The following is a 24,445-nucleotide window of genomic DNA, read 5'->3' as shown; positions in this document are numbered from 1 at the left end:
CATGAGTTTCCCTTTGTGGTACTTACTGGGTTACCTGCTGGGCCAGGTTCTCCTGCAGATCCAGGCGATCCATTCTTACCCTACATCAAAAAGAAAAAGGTTAGTTAAGTAATGTATACTACAATTAAAAATATCCACCTACTGCTACACCAGCAGGGATTTCTTTATCATTGTCTAACTTCCTCTCTTGGGCAGACTGCAGAGTAAGGATCTCTTATTTCCAAATGACTCCACAACTTCTTCATCCCTCATTGCGTGGCTGACCCCATATCAGGACAAAAATGGAGAGATGTGGACTGAAATCCCCTAGTCTTAAGAGGACCAAACCAGCACTCCTTCTCCACTTCCTTTTCTTCACCCTTATCCCTATCCTATGTAGCATCCTCCTGGATGGATGGAGCCACCTGCCATGGCTGCTCCAAGTCACCAGTGTTTAGACAAGCCCCTTTAGTCTGTGTTTGAAGCACCTCTTGGCAACTCGCTGATCAATGTTAGAGTGCTCTGCACTAGCTGACAGATATCTCCAGATCCCCCGCAACCTTCCTGTGTTAGAAAACTTCCTCCAGTGACCAAAGTAGGTCCTGCAAATTACTGCCTACCTATCATCCTCTTCTCAGGGCTATCATCTGAATGAGGGTCTAGATGCCAGACATCTATTTTTTAATTATTTCAGGCTTCTTCTTTTGGGAAGGGAGAGAAACATTTGTTCTAAATCCGAGGCATTTGATACTTCCCTGAAACCATATGATTTAGAATAAGCCAAATCATCCTTTAAAAGGACCTGTTTCTTACTGTTCCTTATCAAAATAGCTGAGCTGACCATCTACACTGACTAAAGTTTGGTGAGATAAAATTCTACACCCTGATCCTCTCAACTCACCATGCAGAGATGTTTTTCCCTGTATTGGAATTGATCATAAAAACCAGCCCTTTTACTGGCTCATGCTTCGTGCTTCTTATTAGAGAATAAACAAAGCAGAAGAACAAGAGAAACTGATACTTTGCCCTACAACATACAAAACCCCAAACATCTCACCTCCAAAGAAGAATATGGCCTGGAGTTATGATAATTTCTGACTCCTTGAAGTTTTTTATTAATTTCTGGAGTTGTGCAGGGGCATGACACGTTAGCAAGTGATGGCAGCATTACAGGATTAATGAAATAAATTACAAGGCAAACACAAGAGCTCTCCATATGTTCCTGCAGTCTAATTTAAACCCCTACTCTCTCAGATCAGAGGGACCTGCTGCCCCAGCTCCTGACTTTGCTGGCTGAATCAGCATTTTGCCCTGATTATGGAACACGTTGCAGAATCTGTTTCACTAGCAGGTCTTCTGAGAAGGAAAAAAAATCACTCATTGCAACACATTAAATATGTGCCTAGGTTCAGCAACAGAGACCTGTATTCAAATTTGGAAAGGGTTGATATTTAAGAGAGAATCGAAAAACCGATGCAATTAATAAATGGAATTTCTCAGCTATCCAACATGATAATTTCTGAAATGTCAACTAAATTGCTATTTATCCACTGAAGTTGTAATAAAACTCTACAGGTGTTGAATTAATAAAAAATTTTCCTAAAATAATGCTTTTTTTTTTTTTTTTTTCAGAAAAACTTACAGAAGCATGACAAAAATCAATAGTATCAAAACTGGACCCCATATATCTCAAATTGGGCACCCACAATTAGTGTCTACCCTTGAAATCTGAGGCCACGTGAGAAGCAAATGAGTTACCAGAGGCAGGACTGGAGTATGAGCACTTCTGACAATGCAGTCCTAGCAGAATCCATTAAACTCTTCTTCCCACTGAGTCAGCATCCATCACACCATTTCACTATTATAAATCGTCATCAGTTTCTAGCAATATCATTCTGATTTGTCTTTATCAAAGTAGTCAAAGTGTTTTAATCAAACATCACCTGAATCTTCCTTAAGACTCTTCTAATCCAGAGTTCTGGACTGCAGGGACCTTCCCACTATATACAGTGTACCTCTAGAAATGGTTTGTCAGGACAGAAAACTCACCGGCTGCCCTCTGAGTCCTCGAGGGCCCTGTGGTCCTATGGGACCAGTATCACCCTGAAATGAAGAAAAGCATTCTGGTGAGTGCGAAATATCTGACACGAAGGCAAGCAAACAAGCACTTAAAAATGTTCCTATTAAATTGCACTGTTCACATATTAGGGGTAGAGAGAATTAAAGAAGTCTCAGTTATGGATGAGGAAGACCAGCCTTTGAATTTTCAACATCTATCACTAAACAAAGTCTCATTACAGGCAGAAACTATTACCAGGTTATCTTAAAGACAGATTTCTCAGGGACAGATATTGTCTTGTATTTCTCTAGAACTGACTACTTTGTTCTTTCTTGACAGAGGATTAAGACCTGCTTCTGTTTTCTCTGAGGGGTTACCTTAGGTCTATCTTCCATTTTACTTTGTAGGGCACCATTTACAGCACAACAGTTTTCCAGTAATACAAGGGGCTGCAAATGAGAAACCACTTCCCAAAGTCCCGTGGCAATGGCACATCAGCCGCTTGGTATATTGCTCAGCAGCTGCTGCAGGATCCCACGTCAGCTACACACTCCCAGGACTTTGTTATGTGACTGTATTTGACACTAGTAATGTCAGAGGATCTGTTTCTACCATCTCTCTTTCCTCTGAGCAGCAGCATCTTATTCTGTAGGTATTTCATAGATTTCAGTGTAGCTACACAAGCATCTGCAGAGGAAGCGTGACAGAACCTGGCCCAGTGGGACATGCAGAATGAAGCACTGCTCAGAGAGGGGGGGCAGAAACCAGGTCTACGGCTATCCAGCAGAGCCTGGGATTCAAACAATGCAGCTTTCTTTGCTTTTCCAAAGATACAGATGACATTTAAGTGTCAGCAGCTGAGCAGGGACAAAGGCCCTCAAATTCTTTGTTACCCTAATGATCTTTGCACAAATCATTCCCTGTGCACTGCTGCAGTAATTCACCCTTTATTGCAGTTTCTGCAGCTGTTTTAGGTCAGGGTCACTGTGAATTAAAATCTTCATTTGTCAGGGAGAAGGAGATTAGTTTCTGTTCAAAATTGTATACTTACATCCTTCCCTGGTGGCCCCTCACGACCAGCAGGACCTGTCACACCTGGCTCCCCCTGCAATTCAGCAGAAATGAAAGAGATATCAGCTCAAAGTCAAAGACAGACCAGTAAGACCACTATACATGATATGGGGTTTCTCCAATATTGGACTGAGCTCATTGAAAACTTTTGATGTCAACAAGAGCCTCATTCATCATACGTGACACACAGCTTATAAAAATAACTCAGAAGCATCTTCTGTAAGCAATGCTCAAGGCAGTGCACTGCTTTTCAGCAGAATATTTGGTACTGCAAGTGCAGTCAAAAACCACCAAACTATTCATGATACAGAAACTACTGTAATGGGGAAGAGATGAAGAACTCCAGCAGTGGATTTTTCAGCTAAGCCTCTGCAAGCAGAACATTTTATTTCCCTGTAAAACGCCAGAATTAAGAAGGACTGTATTGTTTTGTATTCCGCTTTCTACACTAGTAACTTTTTTGTACTGTAGTGTTCAGAACAGAGAGAAGACCAACTTTTTATGCAAGGCTTGAGTTTTGTTTTTTATGATCCACAGTTAACTAAGCCAAAGGGCTAGAGACATTTTTATTCTCATTTCTGTAAGTTGTGTCCTGAACTTATTTTTCACTTCCTTAGGCGTTTTTGGAGGAGAGCTGATACTTGTCCAACAAGTACAAGTAGAGTTCCTGTTTTCCAGCATTCATACCAGAGGGATGTAGTATTGAAGCATCCTTGAAAATTCCTCACAAAGAGCTATCTCAAAAGGAGCATCAGAGGACTCAGTTCTACCAGCTGCCTCACCTTACCTGGAATCAGAACTTCAGCAGAGGGAATGAAGACAGTTGCTGTGATTTTATGTTGTAGGTGTGGCCCGTGGAAATGTAGTTGAAAGCAGCCATGTTAAACACAGACCTGTCATCATTTTTACCTATTGCCTCAGAAAGGTCAACTTTAATTCATACGATCTTTCCCCAAAGGATCGTGCATGAGGTACACATTACTTACCCGGGGACCTGGGGGACCTGTATCTCCTCTCTGTCCTTTGAAACCCTACAAAAGAGAATGAAATCAATAATTACCCATTACACTGAAGCATGAAATACTCAGAAAACTGTATACTGAATGTTTGCATAGTAACCTTCGCAATTTTGCCTAAGATTACTGGAGGCTGGTGAGCATGGAGATGTCATGTCCCAGGGAGTGATTAGGAAGGGCAACATTACAGGAAGAGCTTTCTGTAGCTCCTTAGGCTGCAAGACCAAGACTGTAGTGTGTGTATTCCTGGGGTGACCAGGCAATGGATTATTTAACTTTAAATTTCATTGTTCTCATCCTTTCAGATGGTATGTAACAGAACACAAGGACTACAGTTATGATTATGCCTTCTGGTAGAAGGGGTGTCATGAAGTTATATGATTTAACTTCTAGGTAAGGGACCTACTTTTCTCCAAATGTGAAGGATTTAGAAATGCCTGTGTTTGATTTTTGTTGTTTATTTATTTATTTAGTCACAATGCTATGACTATTCTCAGACAGGTCAGCTCTTTGATTATATGGTTGCAACAAAGCCTCCCAGTTACAGTAAAGAGTGACTGGATTGAACCCTTCAGAGCAGCACCTACCGGTAAGCCTCTGGCACCCTCCTGGCCTGGGAGCCCTGGTTCTCCAGGCTTTCCCTATGAGAAACAATAATGCTCATGTTAGTGAGAGTCTCAGGTCCATCTCTCTGCTGTTGGAAACTTCTCACTCTTTTTCCTTAGAAGTAAGATCACTGAGAACTGTGATTGCCTAGGGTCTCTCCAGCAACACCGGAGTCTGAGCATGCAAGGAGGACAGTAGTGACAGACATTTCCATACATACCCCTGCCCGTGCTGTCACAAATGCAGCCCTTGAGGTTCAAAGGCAGCTTACACCTTTGGACTTGTGCGCTTTTATAGTGTTTTAATATTGGAGGGATAAGGCACAGAACTTCATCAATATTTACTCAGCATGTACAAAATTGGTATTTGCACATAGAAACCACACATTTTGACACAAGCACACAACTGCCTCCAGCTGTGGCAACAAGCGCTGCTCCACATACCAGTTGTCCTAAGACTGGGAACTTGGCTCTTCCAGAACCACTAGGTCCCATTTGACAAGTCACAGAAAGAGGATGGTAATGCCAGATACTGGCAGCACATTCTTCATATAACAAACACAGTTGTAAGGAATAACATTCACTGCCCAGTTTATTAACATTTCCTTTTGGCTGACAACTTCATGGCTCAGATTTTTTACCTCAGCAAACACAAGTATAGACTAAATAGAGAAAATAAAATATAAAACCTCAAATCCTGGACAACAGAATTGTCACAGAGCAATCCAGAGAAGGCTTCTTTAAATATACTTGCTCTAAACTTTTAATGCCCCATAATCTGCCTAAAAAATAGATCACTAGGTTTAATGTTACAAGACAACCTTCTTTCTCTGCGATATTTATGGTAGCTGTAAAAGTGGAATCACTAAGTTTTAGTGTATTTATGAAAGCTGTAAAAGTAAAAGAACTCATTTTCTTTTCAAGATTTCTAGTGGCTGACTCTTCTAAATTGCTCAAGACAATATAGTCCTTCTGGTGTTAAAAAAAGACGTACAAACAGGCTCCCTGCCCCCTCTAAGGAGTCCACAGATAGGCAGCTCCAAACATGGTAACTGGATGTAGGCTCTTATTGCCTGAGCAAAACAGTTTTAAATTACATTACCGGTTCCCCAAGAGATCCTGGCTTGCCATCCTTGCCGTCATTCCCAGCAATGCCCTGTAAATTAAATGCAAAACAAGGTATAAGGAAAGAGTCAATAGGGAAGATTGGTGTGTTTTTTGTCAGTGTGAGTTTCACAGTGACAACTCTGTTTCATCATGGCATACTTAAGTTTGCCTAACCCTTAAAAAATACCCTATTTCTATAGCTCAACCATAAACTTCTCCTTGCCACAACACTGTAACAGCATAAACTGTTTCCTCCTCCAATATGGAAAGTCTAAGGGGTTTTCTCCTTTTCAGCAAGGCTAGCACTCCAACAGTCTTAAATCAACATTATAAAACCAGCTGTTAAATCATTATAATGTCATTATCTTCATTCAGCTAGGCTACTTTACGCTATAAAGAGCACTGGATCTGTTCCTATGACAGGTTAAAAAAGCCAAAAATGTATTAATATATTTTCCGGAAGAGAAGAGTCTATGCCCAAGACGCACTTGAACTCGAGTCAGTGCAAAAGGAATTATTTCTACTGTGGATTCAGATAAAGATAGTGTTCCAGTCTATGAATGTTTGTGCCCTTGCTCTAGAGCTATTAGTCGATTTTTGTGCTCTGTATAAAAGTATTTCTTCCAATGAAGAGGCAGATAAGGAACCAACCTAATTCAAGCTGGTAATTAACAATTACACTTATCTTTACAATGATCAAATACAACATCCACACTGTCCTGGAGCAAGGATATAGCATCAAGATGACAGATACCATTACAGATCATGCGAGGCTTTCAAAACACCCCAAAAATGTCACCTCTTTGTTTTACACACCTATGTGTTTATGAACAGTTTAATGTATTGAATTAGAAGGAGCTGAATTGCACTCACTGGAGGTCCAGGCAACCCTGGTGGGCCCTGTGGACCTGGAGGGCCATCTTTACCCTGGAAAGAAAACAGAAACACTGCAGGTCGGACAAGCTCCTCAGATGATTTTATCAGATGAAGACTTATCAAATGTAGAGTTTGACAAGGGACAACTGTGAGAAGCTGGTCTTGTAGTTCATGTCACACAGTATATGAGGTTTCCTTGAATTCCTTCTAGTTCAATCTGGAGGGCTTTCTTTACACATAAACATCTAGTATTAGTTATAAGTTGTTACAGTGGAGAAACCACTGAAAATCATTGATGATTTTTTTCTGAAATTTGATTATATTTAGTCCTTAAATTCCTGCATGATGTGTCCAGTCAGGAAGTAGAAGATCAATATTTTATACCTATTAAATGAAAAGCACCTTGCTGACAGTCCCAACAAATCCCCTTACTCTACAGGACTGGACAATAGCATCCCAGGTCCTTCACAGTGTCTCAACCTTGATCATCCATTTGAGGGGCATTTCAACCAGCCTGTCCATGTAGTCTCTCGCCTCTCTGCTAAGAGTGCTCACTGATTTCATAATAGCCATCAGAAGGACCATCACTGTTCACTTATGATGAAGTTCAGGTTGAAATGGTTCTGCAAAAGGCACCTTGCTCAGTAGGAAACTCTTGTCTAGAAATTAATCACAGAATTAGAGAGTCTTATACCATTCCAGATCAACAGCAAGCATTACTCAGGGAAGGTTCATTTTTTCCTTTTCAGCCTAAAGCTAGCATCAATCAGATTACCTGTCTCTCCCAGGGTTTTTTGATGCATTACCATAAAGTATCATCTGAACATCCTTCAAATGAAACAACAGTAGCAAAATTCTTCATGCACTTATCAAAGGTTACATCTGTACTAGTACTGTCAGTGGTGGCAGGGAATGGTATCAGGTCCTGGCACCTGAGCAGTCTGTGCTGTGACATCTTTCAACAGGTTTCTGATTTCATTTTGACAATCCCCATGCACAGTTCAGGTGTTAGCCTGGGTCCTGAAGCATCCTAACAGATTTAGTCATCCTGTTCTAGAGGCTAAGAGATATTAATAGCAAGGACAGACAGACAAGAAGAAGAAAAACCTCCTTAGATGCCCCATGGACTGAATTACGCTCCAGCTAATTTGGAATTTCATTTGGTGAGTAAATAAAATTGAAAGAACAGAGTAATCTGTGGTTATTTGCAGAGATCCTACTTGCAGGTGTAGAGTTGATTCAAGATGAATATTTTGGGGAGCTTTCAAAGGACATTACATGAGTTCCAGCTCAGCTTTACTTCACAGAGCTAAATATAAGTAAAGATGGTGGTGAAACACACAGTTTAGTGCTTACTATGTCTCCTGGGTTTCCTGCTGGTCCTATTGGTCCAGGTGCTCCATCCTGTCCCTAAACAAAATAAAGTAGAAACAATGTGAGTGATTAACGCATTTTGTACATTTGTCAACACACTCTCTGCCACAGCTGGCAGCACTGAAGTTTTCTCCAGTCACTCAGTTCAGCATTCATTCCATTATTTTGTCATTCATCACAGAAAAGCAGTGCCAACCTCTGCATTCAATCAGCCTCTAAAGCCAGAAATATTCAGATATTTGAGTTTGGTCCTGGCCCTTCCTTCTGAAAATAGGGGACAAATAGGAAAAAGCCAATCTTGTGACAAAAATAACTCTGAAGAACAGAAATTATGGGAGCAGTTTGAAGCACACTCTGTGGCAAGTAAACTCCCGGAGCCGTGAGTCAATGCAGACAGAGGAAAAAGTCAGCAAAATTTAAAGGAAAAAATATCTAGAGGAACATCACATTTTGCTCTGCTTTGACAGGTTCAGTTTTACTTAGCACAATTCGTTTGACTATAAGTCTATTCAGAGGGTCTCATAGGACAGTTTTAAGAGTTTTAATCCTACTGGAATGGTCCTATGGCTATAGCTGTATGAGGTTAACACAGACATAGTAAATGTGTCTTTAGATTCTCCTAAAATAATGCTCACAGGAGCACAAATGACCCACAAAGCAAGTCCCTGTATTGTTCCAGGGGCAAAGCATTCATCATTCTTTAGGCACTTCTATCACCTGAAAACATAATTATAATCTAATCCTTTTATCTGGTACCTCCTGCCATTTAGTCAATGCAATGTAAATCCAGGTTTGAAGAGACTTTACTGATCCCCAGAACAGACAAAGGCTGCACACGCTCAGCATGGCAGAGCCAAACTGCACTGTAAGCAGCAATATGAGTAGTGATGACTGTGGGCAAAGAAAGGTGGTTTGGAAAGAAAAGTCCTTCACTCGGGAACAGTCCCAGTTCTTGGAGGGTGTAAGTGGTGATATCACAAAGAGGCGAGCCAAGTTATTTCAGCCCTGCTTCTGCACTGTCACCCCTTTCTAAATACAAAGAAGCATAATTGTATTTGCGGAGAGAGTAGATCTAGGAGTTAGGAGGACTGTGACAGAGAGGGACATGTGTAAAAGGCTTTTTAATTCAAAAGTAACCCACTGGATATGAAAATTTGAGAAAATCCAATCTTATACCACTGTGTAAAATTGAGAACTAAAATATTCTTAGATCTGCTGGTTCTAGACTCACAAAGTATTCCACATACAAAAAAAAAAAAAACCACCTATACACAAACTGCCAAGTAGTCTCTGCGGAAGAGTTTTCATCATCATTGTCTTGTATAAAGAGAGTGACTGAAGTGCAGTGTCAGTTTACAGAGTGAGTTGAAACAATCAGTGAAAAGCGGCCAGTGTATTAAATAGCAATTATCATGAGTGGGGAACTCTATGACACTCAGGGGACCATTAGGAACCCACTGGAAAATGCAAATGCAATGCACAGACAGATGGGAATGGTCCTTTCTTCCACATGGAGCTTGCAACAACCCTTATTAGTAAGGAAAATACAGGACTATCTTTGCAACAGAGGAACTTACAGGTGGACCAGGGTTTCCAGGAGCCCCAGAGAAGCCGGGCATTCCAGGGTGGCCCTGCAGAATGAAAAGACAAACTTTCTTTACTCATTATTCACAGATCTAGTTGTATAAAAGTTAACTGGTGATTGAACATTGTGAGGTAACATCACAGAGAGCTGGTTATAAGGAAATAAAGAACCCTGGCTTTTTAAAACAAAACCTTGGTTTTCAAAGCATGCACTTCAGAAATAAAAAGTTAAATTTAAGGTGTACTTTTTCTAATGTGTACTTCAGACTATGCTAATGGAAGATAAGAACAGATTTTGTAGAATTGTACAAGGCAGGAGATCAGGCAGAAAACCAAACCTGTTTAAAATTTTCTACAAATATAATTGAAGAGGTGTTGATTTATGCCTTAAACTATTGACTCAGCCCTCGGCAAAATAAACTGTAGAAGTAATTCACATCATTCCCCTCTTTCCTGTGGCATCTCAGTCCCGCCTAAAAGTGGTCATCCTTGCATTCATCTTCTAAGACAAGTAGAAACACTGGCTTTTTTGACCCAAAGACTGACCTCCCGGATCTCATCTAGGCATTAGCTGGGGAAATTACTAAAGGTTGGGCAATATAGAGAACTGAATGTATCCAATCTATAGGTGAGGAAACAGATCATAGGGGAAGATATTGGAGATGGGGACGGAAGACTGTGGAGGACTGCTACAGTCCCACTCTTCAGCATATCCCACTCATGGTTTATCTGTGATGAAGAGTTCTCATCTTCCTCCTCTGCCTCTGAGAAGGGTATTCCTCTACAGACATCATAGGAGCTATTGATGAAGGAACAATCACAATCACAGCACTGTTGGAAAGCACACTGTTTTTACCTGTCCACCTTTTTCTCCTGCATCCCCAGTCATACCACGGTCTCCTTTAGCACCCTGATAATGAAGAAAAAAAGCTGTTGAAAGTCACTTAGATTCTGTATTGTATCAACTTTTTCACCTATTTCATAAAGCACTTGGACATCTGAGCATAAAACTCCTAAATTAGGACTGAATCCTGTTTGCCCTCCTCTTAAATTATTCCCTAGATTTTTGCTAACAGTGTTGGAGTCAGGAATATATGTGAAGAATGTTTTTTTAGCAAACCCAGCATAGCCCTTTTTTTTATGTTGTAGCTTCATGGACATGAAGAGGGCTTACACATCCTTACAAAGTAGACGGGTTGTAAGCTTTACTAAATCAGATCTTGGTAAGGAATCATCTGGCCCAACAAAAGCATCCACAGTATGAGCCAGTAATCTCCTTTCCCTTCAGGGACAGAAGCAATAAAAACGGCATTTCTAAGGTGCAGTCAGAAAATTAATACCCAGAAATTTCACCCCCCTTTGTCTTTCTCTCCGAGTGACAACAGAACAGAGGCAGCTAAGTCAAATGTAGATGTCTATTACCAATGCTTAAAGCAAGGTAAGATGACTCTCACACAGTGAAAAATATTGAGACGATGGTGAACAAATTATGAACAATGCACAGAACATTAATGAATTGCTGGTCATGGAAATAATACCATGGTTTACTACATGAGGGCTAGGAGACAAGTGGAGGAGGGATGGCTGCTATTTATTAATTAAAAGCAACTTAATTCATATTGCCAGAAGGCATGAAGCTGCTCGTGGCCAAAGACCTGCAGTTCTATTGCTCTGTTTCAGAATGGGACCTAATACTAATTTGGATGGTGTTGGTAAGGACAGCATACTACATTTTCGAAAGTGCAGAGCTCTTTGGGTCTTTCACTGTGAGCTGATATAGGGAACTAACTGCTTTGCAATTTCTTAACAATACTGTTTGCCTTGAATGTTCTTTTGAAACTTGTTTATTAGAGACTGGTGCCTAAGCTTATTGGGGACTGGTATTCGTCAAGGACTGTATGTTAGACACAGGGGGAGATAACAAGAATAACGGTGTCAGCTTGACCATAAAACTGGTTAAAATGCTGCTGAGATCACTGAGTATGAAGAGAGCATGCATGAATGACTAAAGTTCATCTAAAGGACAAAAGAAAGGGAAGATAAGACCCCGGAAGAAGTACATTACCACCAGAGACAGATCTGAGTCTGCGTAAAATAACCCCACCTCGATTATGCATATGTACGTTTGTCTTCGGTAATCCCATGAATATGTATACCTCCACTACATAAATTTTTGGCAAAGTGTGCTGTTGGTGTATAGGCTAGGAGGAACGATCCCCCTTGCACCCAGCGCTGCAATAAACATACCTGCTTTATAATTCTTTGTGAGTTGTAAAGTTTGTTTCTGCGCTTCAGAGTATCTTCCCATCGTATTTAGAAAAGTCACAAAGACTGTCTTTGCATCTGAATCTTCTTAGGGGTATTACAATATTTTCTTTTAACATTTTCAAACTCCGTGTATATGCCTTTTTACTGAACACAGCTTAGGCTATTTCTCAGTTACTCGATTTTGGTCTATGCACATGTACAGTTTTAAATTGGTCCCATTACTTCACCTAAACATTCAATCTTGCTGCCCAAATCTCTGCTTTCTCATAGCATATAAGAAAGCAGCAGATGTAGTATGTCTCAGACTACTTGGCATTTCTGCCAGTTATTGTCTTTATGGGCTATTAATTCTGTAATAAATTTTATCCTGGAGCATATTTTCATTCTGATCAACCCTACATTTACTTTTGAGACTCTACTGCTCTCCCCACCACACTTTTAATTGCAAGATATAAAATTAATTAATGAATCTCTATTAGCTTGTCTTACACTCTAATAAATGCAAATATGAAGTTGTTAAAATAGCAGAAGCTATTTTAGGCAGTAGGTCAGTAACACAGGGAAGTCTGGAAGAAACTGTGGTCCATCACGAAATCACCTTATCTCTCCCTCCATTGATTTATTTTTGTCACATTAGGCAGTTGTAAAGGTTTTGATTGTGATGAGACACTGGCATTTTGAGCAGACCGATGGCAAACCTCTTCATCGGAAATGCTTGAAATGTGACATTATTTGAATCTTTTAGACACTGGAATTTTTATGTTGGCCTTTGTCCCTAGATTTTTATGCAGAAGCATATAGCTGAAACAAGTTCTTCCTATAGCATGTTTCAGGAAACATTCAGAGTCTGTGGATAAAACCACCATGCCAGATAGTATATATGGAGTCCAGCAGCTCATTGCATCACCCTTAATTTAAGTGATTAAAGCATATAAGATTCAAAGAGGAGATGAAAAGGCAGGGTGGCTACTGCTGAGGCTTTAATTTCTTCCTCACCTGATTTGGATTGAAATTTTCTCTCAAGTCCTTATCTGTCACTAAAACACCAATGTAATGAAATTCAATACCAAAAATCAGACTCTTCACTTGTGTGTGTGTACATGTCTGTGTGTGAACAAAGGGGTGGCAGGAGACACTATTTAAGTGAAACAGTGTTTATGTGGGGATCTGTGCATGTGGCACTCCAGTGAATTGGCAGTACAAGGCTGACTCTACATGCCAGTCCTACCTCTTTACAAAAAGATGGACCCCACTAAGATCCTGCTTCAGCCGGTGTAGTAACTAGGCACGAATAAGTTTTAATTAGACATCTGAAGAAAACCAACCAACCTTTGGGCCATCCAGTCCAGGTGGACCTACAGGACCTCTGGGACCAGCATTCCCCTGCAATGCAGAAGAGGTAGAGGTAAACACTAGTTTACTCCATTGACTCCAAAGACATCTAAAAAAGATTCAGTAGGTTGTTGACAAAAAAAAACAAAACATAAAAATCAACCATCTATAAATATTATAAGAAAAACAAGGTTACACCACATCCAAGGTATGGTGACTTCCCCAGCTCTCTTACCATTTTCCCATCATGGCCATCTCTACCTGGTGGTCCGCGGAGACCTTTATCACCTTTGAAACCTGGGATGCCTGGCAGTCCTGGTGGGCCAGGAGGGCATTCACTGCACACGTCCTAGGAAAGAACATGGAAAAATAAATTAGCAATAGTCTGAAGGCACTTATCAGACCCTACAGACACCCATTATGAATTCAGCAGTGTAGTACTAGTACAATATGCAGGCCTTTGCAATTTGAAGACACTGAGTAGGATCAGGATTACTTTGCCTTACGGAACTGAAATGAGGGCAGTGTGGAGCAGAGCAGGGGTCAGCAAGTGAGCTCACACATGCTCTCATGGGGAGTTTCCTATCAATTCTGGGTGAACAGGTCCTAACTGATCATCCAGGATCAAGAAACTAAGGAAAAGCCTTCCTTAATGGGGAGGTCAGAGAGCTGAAAAGCAAGACTACCAAGAACAACCTTGTTTTGAAGCTACAAGACTACTAGAAAATTGTGTCAACACCAATCTAAAAAGATCTGGGTTACTTCTCAGAGGGCACATGGCGAGGGAAAACCCAGGTGCATCACAATGCCAGAAAGGGTGTTCTGCAAGGGAACCTATTCAGCAGCTAACAAGACCAAGGAGAACTCATCCAGTGGAGTTTGTGAAGACCAAGTGAATGTCACAGTGTTCTGGCAAAATTCTCTCATGAAGAATTACTACTTCCCTCTTTACAAAACTCTTTCAAGCATCATCTCAGTAGTCTTTACATATCCGATATCCTCAGGAAATGAAATACCATGGGTATGACATTTCCATTTCAGAGTTTCAGAGGCAGACTCTCTTCATCAAAATGGGAGTGACTCCTGCCTTTAAGAGACAGTGTAGCACAACAGACAGATCATCAGGCCAAGAGTTAGAAGACCTTACTCCAATGACCAATTCTGTCAATGATCCATTGCAAAATTGCAGGATAAACTTCCTTTCTAAGTTTAGTCCCTACAAGCAATTTATATACTTACGATATAAGTGCTTGAGAAACACCCAGAACAATAAAGCTCTAATTTCATCTGGGATTTCAAGGTGCTGCTTTATATAGATCTGTACCAAGTGTGGAGTGAAAAAAATGCCAAGCAGAAAGAATATGCAAGGCATATGTGTGTTTAACCATAACTTAATGAAAGGAAGAAAACAAAGGAATATCAAAATGATATCCTGTACCCAAGAATCAGTCTCTTGATATTGTCCTGACCAGAAATCCCAAACAATATCATACAATGAAATATCCAGAAAAAAACTTGGCTCCATAAGAAAGTCAGCTCTTCAATGAAGGCATTTCACAGTAACAATCTTAAAAGGGTCACGTTGTCAACAGTATTGCTAAAAAAGGGTAATTTTTTAGTTTCTTATAATGACTAAGAAAGGATTTCTTGCTGTGTCCCAAGACTGCTTAAAAATCTCCCAATTCAGCCTATGTAAATCTGTAAAGATTTTGCAGTCAACACCTATCAAATACTGACTTATTTCCCAGACAACTCTCTATATGCAGAATAAAAGCAGACAGACAGATCATCACTTTTGAAACATGGCTGCCTCTGGGGTTAATTACCTGACTCCTTTCAGATGCACTATGCAAACTGACTTTTCACCCACAGTTCAAAACTATTCCAGTCACTGTTGAAGGTATATGTGAAAAATCAGACATTTTACTAAAATGGTTTCCATTTTCTGGTTTAGGTAGTACAATTTGACAATGTTTTTTTCTCCTTGGGAATGCATGCCTCATAAAGAGCTGAAAAAGTCTCAGAGCTTTGTAATACACCATATTATAAAGAACTTTGTAGGTCATTTCACTGCTGGGGATGGTCAAGAGGCATTGGATTTTGATCTCCAGCATGCACTCTAGTGTTCCAATAGAAGTGAAAGTAGGAGACCTGCAAGTTTCAAGCTTTGACAGAGTGTTTCAAGGCACCTTTTTCACTTGTAGCTCAGATACTTTCCTATCACAGAGTGTTAGTGAGGTCTGAATCAAACATACAGATAAATTTGCACCATCACCAAAGGTTGATTACCTTTACTAAAAGATTTATGTCCTCTGGAGAGAGCAGGGGTGAGGAACCCTGTGGAATGAGAAATTCATTATCTCAGGCAATTTTAAAAGGCATCAAGATATAAGAAGTTTTTCCTGAACGTGCTTAGGGACTTTCATTGGTTTCCCTTGCCCTGACTAGGACTCACTGGGCCAAATACATACTTCCTGCCCTACATTATCAATGTACTTCATCACACCTTAAATCAGTTCTTGCTGAGGGTACTGTATAGTGGCACTAAGAAAGTACCTTTAAAATTTTGGATTTTATTTACATGTAGGATATCCAGTTATTTTCATACTGTTCCAAAGCCATCATAGATATTTTTATCATAACTCCTTAGTGGTTCTTAGTGTTTTTCCAGTTGCTCTGCTGGGAAGAGTAGCAGTGGAAATGCATTGAAGTGCACTTCTGAGGCAAGGTGTACAGGTGGAAACCCAGTTAGAAGGAAGATGTAATATAGAAGTGAAGTTACATACTGGTTTTCCAGGAGGTCCTCTTTCCCCTGGATTTCCAGGTAGACCCTACAGATCAAGAGAAATAAAAAAAAATGTGAAATTATCATAAAATAACCTCCTTGGTTGCTCCCACATTCTGCTGATGGCTCTGGACTAACATACATTTTATTTTCTGCCACTGAGCACCACTGCTCCTTGCATGTGACAAACAGTAAACTCCTTTAAATACCTGCAACTTTAATAACCTCTGAACCCCTTCTAAATCTCACTTATCTACCATGTGACCTGGTTAAATTCATCTGAGTCACACAAAGAATGAAATTCCTTTAGCTTGTCTTCTGGCCACAGGAAACACTTTGTACTGCAGTAGTGTGAAAGATGAAACTTTAAATCCCTGTAGACACCTACAAAATCAAGATGTTGCTTTGCATGAGCCTGCAAACAGGTCCCTTGCATCTGAAATAGCAATGAACCTGTTTGTTTGTTTGGGGGGGGTATCGGTATCAGTTTTCATTATATGAAGGCATAGAAATGCTCAGCATCCTTAGCAACGGGCATCTCTTGCCTGGCATTAGCAAGTCATTAGTTTGTTAAAAAAAAACAAAACAAAACAAAACAAAAAAAAAAAAAAAAAAAAAACCAAACCAAAAAACAACAAACAAAACAAAACAAAAAATTATTTTTGAATCTTTGCACAAAATAATGGTCACATGAGAAAGTGAATCTTTTGAACATGACAGTTTGTCACTGTCCAGATGGTGACAGAAATCTGCATTGCAAGGAGCCTTGCAGTGGTGTTTTAAGTTGGATTGGGTGAGATTGCCCCAAACTATTCTCCACTGAATTCCTGTATCCAGCTGGCCTGTCACCCTGTGTCATCACTCAAGAATATGCATTTTCTATCCATATTGAGTACCTTAAAAAACATAAAAAATATCTTCTATCTAACCACATACAAAAGGCTGTCCTATGTGACCATTTTTGCATCTGCAGGAACAGTTTCTACTGACCATTTAAAAACATCTTATCTGTGTTCAGTTTTGTTGATTCTGCAGCTGGACCCACCTGAATAGGTCTCTGGGATGGTGCCAGATTCCCCACCCAGGATGTTAATCAACACACTGAAGATACAAGCAATGGCTTTCAATCAGTCTAGGGTCAACAAGGGCTACCTAGGGGACTCTCTAAGACTAACTAAAATTTCCACCTGGAAAGCTCCTTTAAAAATTGGTCAAATGTTTTGCCAGGAAGGGAACTAAGCATTTTGTCAATCACCTTGTCTCAGGTTGGTCCGTGTTCTCCAGTCAGTTTGCTCTATTATTTATGCAGACAACCAGATAGGGAGTTATTTGGCTGCCTGGGGTTTAATGACTTAAGTGCACTGTGTGCACACAGGCAGTTGTGATACCCTGCTACACCATAATTATAGCTATAGATCAAACTTGAATTGCATCCTTACATTTCATTTAAAAGTTAAATCCTGTACCTCTTGCTAGAGGAGAGATAAAATGGGAAACTATATTGATTGCTTTTTTTTTTTCTATATCCACATTAAACACTTCTAGGTGAACAACAAACCTTCAGTTACCTTTGCTTTCTAAGAGATAAATATTAAACATGAACTGAAGTGGAGCTAAAGTGAAGTAGTTCAGTAGTTCTGAAGTCCATAGATGAAAGCTTGATTCCTAAGGAACTAAACCTCCTCCAGGTGAGAACCAAGAAAAGTTAAGGTGTGAAGGAGATTCCTAGCTCATAATTCCCCACAATTGACGTTCTGGGGAATTGAGTAAATATAAGGAAACATTATAACCATTTATAGTTTTGCTTCTTCCACAGAGCAGCAATGTGAATGTAGGATGTTCCCTATGTTCCTTCTCTTTCACCGATGCTGTCAGGTCATGCTTTTGTCATCCACTTCACTGTGGTTCCCAAACACTTCTGGAAGTGGGAAGAAGATTGCCTAAATAACAATTACACAGATCCTATATTCCCAGACCTACTTTGTTCAGGAAGACTCACACAGCACTTGCTTTAAAGAGTGTGATGCAAAGCAAGGACGTGAACCATGAGAATCATCCTGGATCAGAAAGCAACACAAAAAAGACAATTCAGAAATGTCTTTCATGCTGAGTTTTAACATAGCTATAAAAAACTATTTTTACTATAGGGCTAGCTAACAGCCTTTTGCTTAGGGATCTGAAACATGACATGGTATTAGCAGTGGAATTAGAGCATTTGAAGAAGATTTATTTAAAGAAGAATATAGAAAAATACTTCTTAGTTATGAGAAAAGACACACAAGAAGGGAGTGACTAAAATTGAAATCCTGGGAAAATTTTAAGCATGGCTGTGATATCTACATGATATCAGATTGTCTTGAGACAAAAAGGGATGGACCTATTTTCTTGAATGCTGTATGATGTGAAGCTGATGTTGTCTTCAATAGAGTGCAACCACTGCATCCCTAGAAAACATCAAACATTTTAAAAGTACAAGACTGCAAAAAGAGAGTATCCTTTGAAGAATGCTTGTCCGAGCTGAAGTGAACAAACCAGATGTAAGATGATGGCACTTCAGCATGTTGCATTATCAGAGTCCAAAGTAGAGGAAAGATTGCTGGACTATAGAGGCCTGAAGTTAGAAAAAGCTAACAAGGGCCAGGCTGGAAACATTGCTCAGAGCAGAATGAAAATACTAGAAGGAAGGTATGGAGGCTATAACTGTATCTGAGAAGCTGACTAACAGTGGAAAAAACTGGAAAACAGAAAGCCAGAAGATAAAAAAGAAAGAGCTCAAAATAGTCTGCCCAAAAACCTGCATGGCACTGAAAAGAAATGCTGCTAGTGCGATGTGGGGACATGCACAGACCCAAATAACAACCAGTGTTGGAAAGCTCATAAAGTTTGAATACCTTCAGGAGTTTGCAGCCAACAGCAACTGGCACAATGCAGAATATCCAGCTGGTGGTACAGCATATCAGTGCAGGAAAAAGATGTCAGCGATGAGGAGGTATGATACACAGGATCCAGAGCATTCTATTGGTCTGCAAAATCTGACACACCAGAATGGTCTCTATCTGGGAATTGATGGAAACTGTGCAGATGACATGATGAAAATTGATGCTCAGGTAAGTGATGTACATAAAAATGAAAGAAAGTGTATAAGGAAACCAGTCACACAGGCTTATAGTGACATAGTTCTATTATAAGACTGAAAAGTAAACTTGAAATGCAATAGCTTAAATAGGTTATAAGTCTCAGAAATAAAAAGCCAATTAGAGGTTTAATAAGTGCACTCTGGTTTGGGGTGTATGTACCCTAAAACAAACACAAAGGCTTCTTGGAACTGTCCTTCTAACCATATGGGAAAATCGACCCCAGAACAGAAGGCTCTGCTTTTCAGATCTGATGGCAGCAATTTATGCATCCACAAAGTTTTTGTAATTATGAAAATAAATGCAGGGGAAGATTAACTTCACACTAATACTGGAACTTAGTTATCATAAATAATTAACATAATTAAAAGTGATTAATTCAATGTTTATGTTAATTAAAATTATCATAATCAAAATACAGAAAGAGCCTATTAAATGGGTGCCCTCAGTGGTAATAGTAGGACAAGAAAATGTCTCATTCAGACTGTTTTCTAACTTTAGGGAACTAAATAAGTATTTTGAAAAGAAACATTTTATCTCTCAGCAGGCAGACAGAGGAGAGGAGATGCTTCCTGAAAAATGTGTAGGCTAAAGGTATTTGGTCAGAGAGCATTTGCTCCTTTAGGGTTATCTGGTCAAAGACCTTTTTCAATGCAACAGGAAAAATAAGGAGGAATCCATAAATAAGAACATACAGAGACACAAACCTGACCAACAGATAAGGGAGGCAGTGATGGGAACCAAACCTGGACAGTCACAGTAATTGATGAAGGCATATGGGAGTGTGAGAAGGCTTATTCCAGCATGGTTATCTGATCAGAACCTTGTCAATTTGGAAACTAAGTGAAAAGGAGTAAATCGGAAACAAAATATACCAAGACACAGATCTAACAAGAAACAAACCTGGGCACTCACACTAATTGATGGGCTACCATGAAACCACAGGCTGCACTTCCAGGAAGATCAACCTGGACTTTGCAAGTGATAAGACTGTAAACCAGGCAGGGGGGACCCTGAACTGATAAGGGTGCAGGAACTGATACAGCTGTGGAGATGCATGAGGGGATGTGCAGGGGAAGGGGGAGCAGAGAGGAACAAACAGAATAGTAGACAGAAAAGGGTATAAAAGGGGCCGGTCGTGTAAAACACGGCTGGTCAGTGCATTTGTCTGGCTGAGTCCTGTACCTGATCAGCAGGGTTTGTCCTATCATCTTATATCTTCATATTAAACCTTTTCTTAGCTCTCTCTCTGTACAATGACTATGTGTGCTGCAAGGACTAAGTGCCAGCTACTGGTGAGACCTGTATGTGCGTGTGAGTGAAAACTGGTGCCAGCTACTGGAGTCAGACTGGGGGTGTAGGCTCCCCAGACTCTGTTGTCAGCTACTAGAGTCAGTGCAGGGGTCTTTAGCCTCCAGCCACTTCTCAGGTGGGAATGGTGTGTGTTCCCAAACACACCTATTGGGGGAACCATCATGAGTCCTGTTACGGAATAAATTAGTCCTACTATAGGGGGGAAAAAAAGACCACAAAAAAATCTAGAGAAAGCACTTCTCAGGCTTTAAGAATTGGAGCTTTAGTCAGTAAAAAAAAAAAAAAAAAAAAAAAAAATGCAAATATAAAGACAAGAAAATAATGTATATGGGATAAGACAACATATTCCAGCTTCATCCCAGAAAAAGAGAATCTGTAGAGACTTACGGACATAGTGAACTGTAGAGGACAAACACCAAGCCTTTTGCTAAGAGAAACAGAACAAAGCCAAAACAGCACAACTGTGCTGTAAACCTAGACAAGTATTTTCAGAACCTAAATTTTAATTAAATAATACACTGTCCTAGATCTACTGATATTTGATTGAGTTGCCAACAGATGTTTCAAAAGGTGACCTTTGACAGTGTTATTGCAAAAAAATATGGTGCATGCTTTAGGGCATAAAAAGAAGCTGTAGTGTAGTCATGTAAAAAAAACAATCTATTCACCTATGGGAGATAATTCTGGACAAAGCTATTGCAAAAGAAGCATTGACTCTTCCACCTCCCCAAATACAACTGTAAATCTGATTTGTAGTATCAGGGAATACAAGAACTTATAGCAGACACTTCCAAGAGCATGATGAGTCCGCAACTGGAAAAAATAATGCAGAGAATAAAATAATGTATGTAAATATGTTTTAAAATAATTATTCAGTTAGAGAAGAAAACATGGAATAGATTTGCAAAGGATAAAGTAAAAACCATGATGTTGAGGTAAGTCACTAAGGCTATTGCCACTGAATGGCTTGGGAGTTGCATGACAAATTTATATTAGCAATTCAAATCAGAGCTTTCCTAACTGATGACATACTATTTAAACACAACAGAGTACAAAAATGGACATGCTTCAAAGAGTACAGGAATACTACATTGATATACAAGAGTGCAAAATCAGATGAAAAATCCTTTGTACTAATCATAAATGAAAGTGGAGATCAAGAAACTACAAATGCATGATCTTTTCAAAATAGATATCCCTGTTGTTACACCAAGAAGTGTTGGAATGTGTCCCATAGTTACATTTACACTTCCTGAAACATAGGTAGAATTGCTTAACAGGTGATCAAACAGAATACAGAGAGCTCCTAGAAGTCATCTGAGTGTAATTAAAACTGCTAGTGCAATAGATTGTTTTAGAAGTATCATAAGGAACGGTTCTGTTTGGGTAATTTTCTATGCTGAAAAGGAAAGATGTAAAGACAGTAGTACTGCCTCTCCAAGAGCTGACCAGTCAATGATGATCTGTGTATATCCAGAAAGATTCAGAGGCTCTGGCACTCTCCTCACACAATTGTAACAGCACAGTTCTTTCACACTTGTAATAAACCCATCTACTGAATCTCCTGTTTAAAACCTGTTGATTAAAAATCTCAAACATCTGATACAAGGTGAGGAGATCTAGGGGCAGTAATCAGGACACAATCAATGCTGAACCTATGGCTGTTCAGGGACATGAGGTCATATAGGCAAAGGATCATTTCTACTGTCATGGGCTGTGGAGAAATACCCTGGCTATAATCACTTGTCATGTGACAAAGGTGGGAAGTAAACTAGATTTTCTTCTCCAAACACTCCAGGAGGAAAGGTGATCCATCCCATGGGAAAGTACAACCTTTAGGCCAGCTGATGTATGTCAATAAAGCCACACTAGGGTTGAAAATCACTTGCAATGGACTTTGTTAAAACTGATACCCATTTCAGACATGGCAGCATCATAAAGCAATGCTGAGGAGAGTTACAGAAGGCCACTGCCCCCCTCCCCACAACATTCCTTCAACAGGCACATATCCAAAGATCAAGCCTTTCAAAGTCTTCAGAGCCTCCTTGCTGATTTTCCTCCAGGACTGGTTTCCCCGTCACAGAGTTGGCTGACCATCAAAGAAAAAAATCGCTCCTCTTTCTGATTAAACACTGCAACAAAGCCAGGCAGTGAGAGGGATCAGCTTTCCAGCTGGGAGTCTGCCACAGTTCTTTCTATCCCTCGGCTCCATGACTCACCCACTGAGACAGCAGGAGTGAGGATAGCACACCAAGAGGTTAAAATGTCATCTCTCCTGCACAGTAGTAGCAGCAAAATGAACTCACAAAGAGCTTTCTAACAGCTTTGGCCCTGTTTTCATAGAAATACTGCAGGTTACTTATCTCAGCAGCTTCTGAGAAGCTCCTAGACAGCTTAACAATTATCCTTTTCCACTGTGGGATCACTCCCCAGTGTATGCTGCCAAGTATCTTCTCCAGTGTAATTTAAAAATGGCTCAGTGGTAAAGTCCACCACTTTCCTTGAGATAACCATCCTTAGCCTAACAACTTTCCCCCTGACATCTTAGATTGTAAGAGCTCCACTCATGTGAATCATCTACTTTGCACCATCCTAGTAACACTCAATTACTGTGGTTGAGTATGAGCACAGTTTTAAGGGAAATTAGATTCGAGCATTGGTAAATTTCCTGAGCACTTACACTTTTATTTTACTTACATCCTGGCCAGGAGGCCCCTGTGGCCCAGGGATACCAGGTACACCACGGGGACCCTGGTAGGGGAAGAACAGACAAACCCAATAATGCGAACATTACTTATGAGGCACTTCTTAGCTGAAGGGAAAAAATTCTCAAAAAATAACTAGCAGTTAAACAACTATGAGAGAGTTTAAGAAAAAAAAAAAAAAAAAGAAATCTCACATTGAACTATCACAGTGACAGTCATTTCTGTGCCTCAAGGGACTTTACATGCATCACAAAAGTCAAGTCACTCATACCTTGACTAGAAAGGTAATAATCTTTATAGGAGGCAATTTTATGAACAGGGAGAAAATATGACTGAGCACATGACTGTAGAGAAGAAAATCCAGCTCCACAGTGCCAAGGTAGCACACTGGATATGACTGGCTGTCATGCTGGAAATTCATGCCCGTGTATAATGACACCACAATACACAGTTATTTGTTACACACCAATAGATCTCATCCTTGTAAAATTCCATGTCGAGGAACAAAGTGTTGAATACTGAAATGCAGGTTTTTCTATTAGATTTAAGTAAGAAAAATGCTTAAAAATAGTTTATTTTAAACCTCTGAGGCCTTGTCTATAAGGCATAGCAGTGTACCTTGAATTATGTACCTTGAAATAGTTTCTTTGAATGTAAGGTTAAACATGTGACTCATTTTTTCTTTTGTAGAACTACTGACAATTGTCACCATGACAAGATTCTTGATTAACTCTTTCTCACAACTCAATATAGCAGACAGATGGTAATGCACAAGAGAAGTCCCCTTTGGAGGGTCAGCCACCCTCTGGCCCTACTATCCTTGGGCAAAAAGAAACAAATTAAACATGCCATCATGAAATCACAATTGTGTAGGAACACAAGTAATGTGGTTGTGCCCTCCCCATAAAATCCGGGTGTAGTTAGAAAGACATACTGTACCAATGACCCTTTGTCTCCTGGTGGTCCCATAGGGCCCTGCAAACAGAAAAAAAAAACAGCAATGAAAACATTTAAAATTAACACCTCTCCTTGGCTGATCAGAGCAGGTCCTAAAGCACCAAGATAACAAAAATTAGAGAAAGAGTGAGGAAAAGGCGAAAGTCTGACAGGCTACTCACACAAACAGTGCTGGAGTGTGCAATACAGCAGAATGCTTAGGGGAAGTTTCAAAGGCAGACTAAGGAAGAAATTGTGGATCATGGAGGAAAAAGTGTGAAAAAAAATGAGAGAAAAAGG

General features: G+C 40.0%; 1 protein-coding gene across 3 annotated transcripts in view; it reads right to left on the bottom strand.

Moving 5' to 3' along the window:
* COL22A1 (collagen type XXII alpha 1 chain) overlaps positions 1–24,445 on the bottom strand; it is a 283,818-nt gene that overhangs the window by 14,230 nt on the left and 245,143 nt on the right. For all 3 annotated transcript variants that reach the window (XM_042785800.1, XM_042785801.1, XM_042785802.1), the window contains 16 exons: positions 24,149–24,184; positions 23,202–23,255; positions 16,058–16,102; positions 15,561–15,608; positions 13,507–13,620; positions 13,269–13,322; positions 10,528–10,581; positions 9,665–9,718; positions 8,070–8,123; positions 6,711–6,764; positions 5,833–5,886; positions 4,713–4,766; positions 4,096–4,140; positions 3,090–3,143; positions 2,029–2,082; positions 27–80 (listed from right to left, as the gene is read on the bottom strand). In XM_042785800.1, coding sequence (XP_042641734.1) covers positions 27–80; positions 2,029–2,082; positions 3,090–3,143; positions 4,096–4,140; positions 4,713–4,766; positions 5,833–5,886; positions 6,711–6,764; positions 8,070–8,123; positions 9,665–9,718; positions 10,528–10,581; positions 13,269–13,322; positions 13,507–13,620; positions 15,561–15,608; positions 16,058–16,102; positions 23,202–23,255; positions 24,149–24,184 — 882 coding nt within the window. The remainder of the gene's footprint in view (positions 1–26; positions 81–2,028; positions 2,083–3,089; positions 3,144–4,095; positions 4,141–4,712; positions 4,767–5,832; positions 5,887–6,710; positions 6,765–8,069; positions 8,124–9,664; positions 9,719–10,527; positions 10,582–13,268; positions 13,323–13,506; positions 13,621–15,560; positions 15,609–16,057; positions 16,103–23,201; positions 23,256–24,148; positions 24,185–24,445) is intronic.

Source organism: Tyto alba, unplaced genomic scaffold, assembly GCF_018691265.1.
Source record: "Tyto alba isolate M040663 unplaced genomic scaffold, T.alba_DEE_v4.0 Super-Scaffold_9, whole genome shotgun sequence".
Taxonomy (NCBI): Eukaryota; Metazoa; Chordata; class Aves; order Strigiformes; family Tytonidae; genus Tyto; species Tyto alba.
Note: the sequence above shows the minus strand (reverse complement) of the source record. Positions and strands in the feature narration are given on the sequence as shown.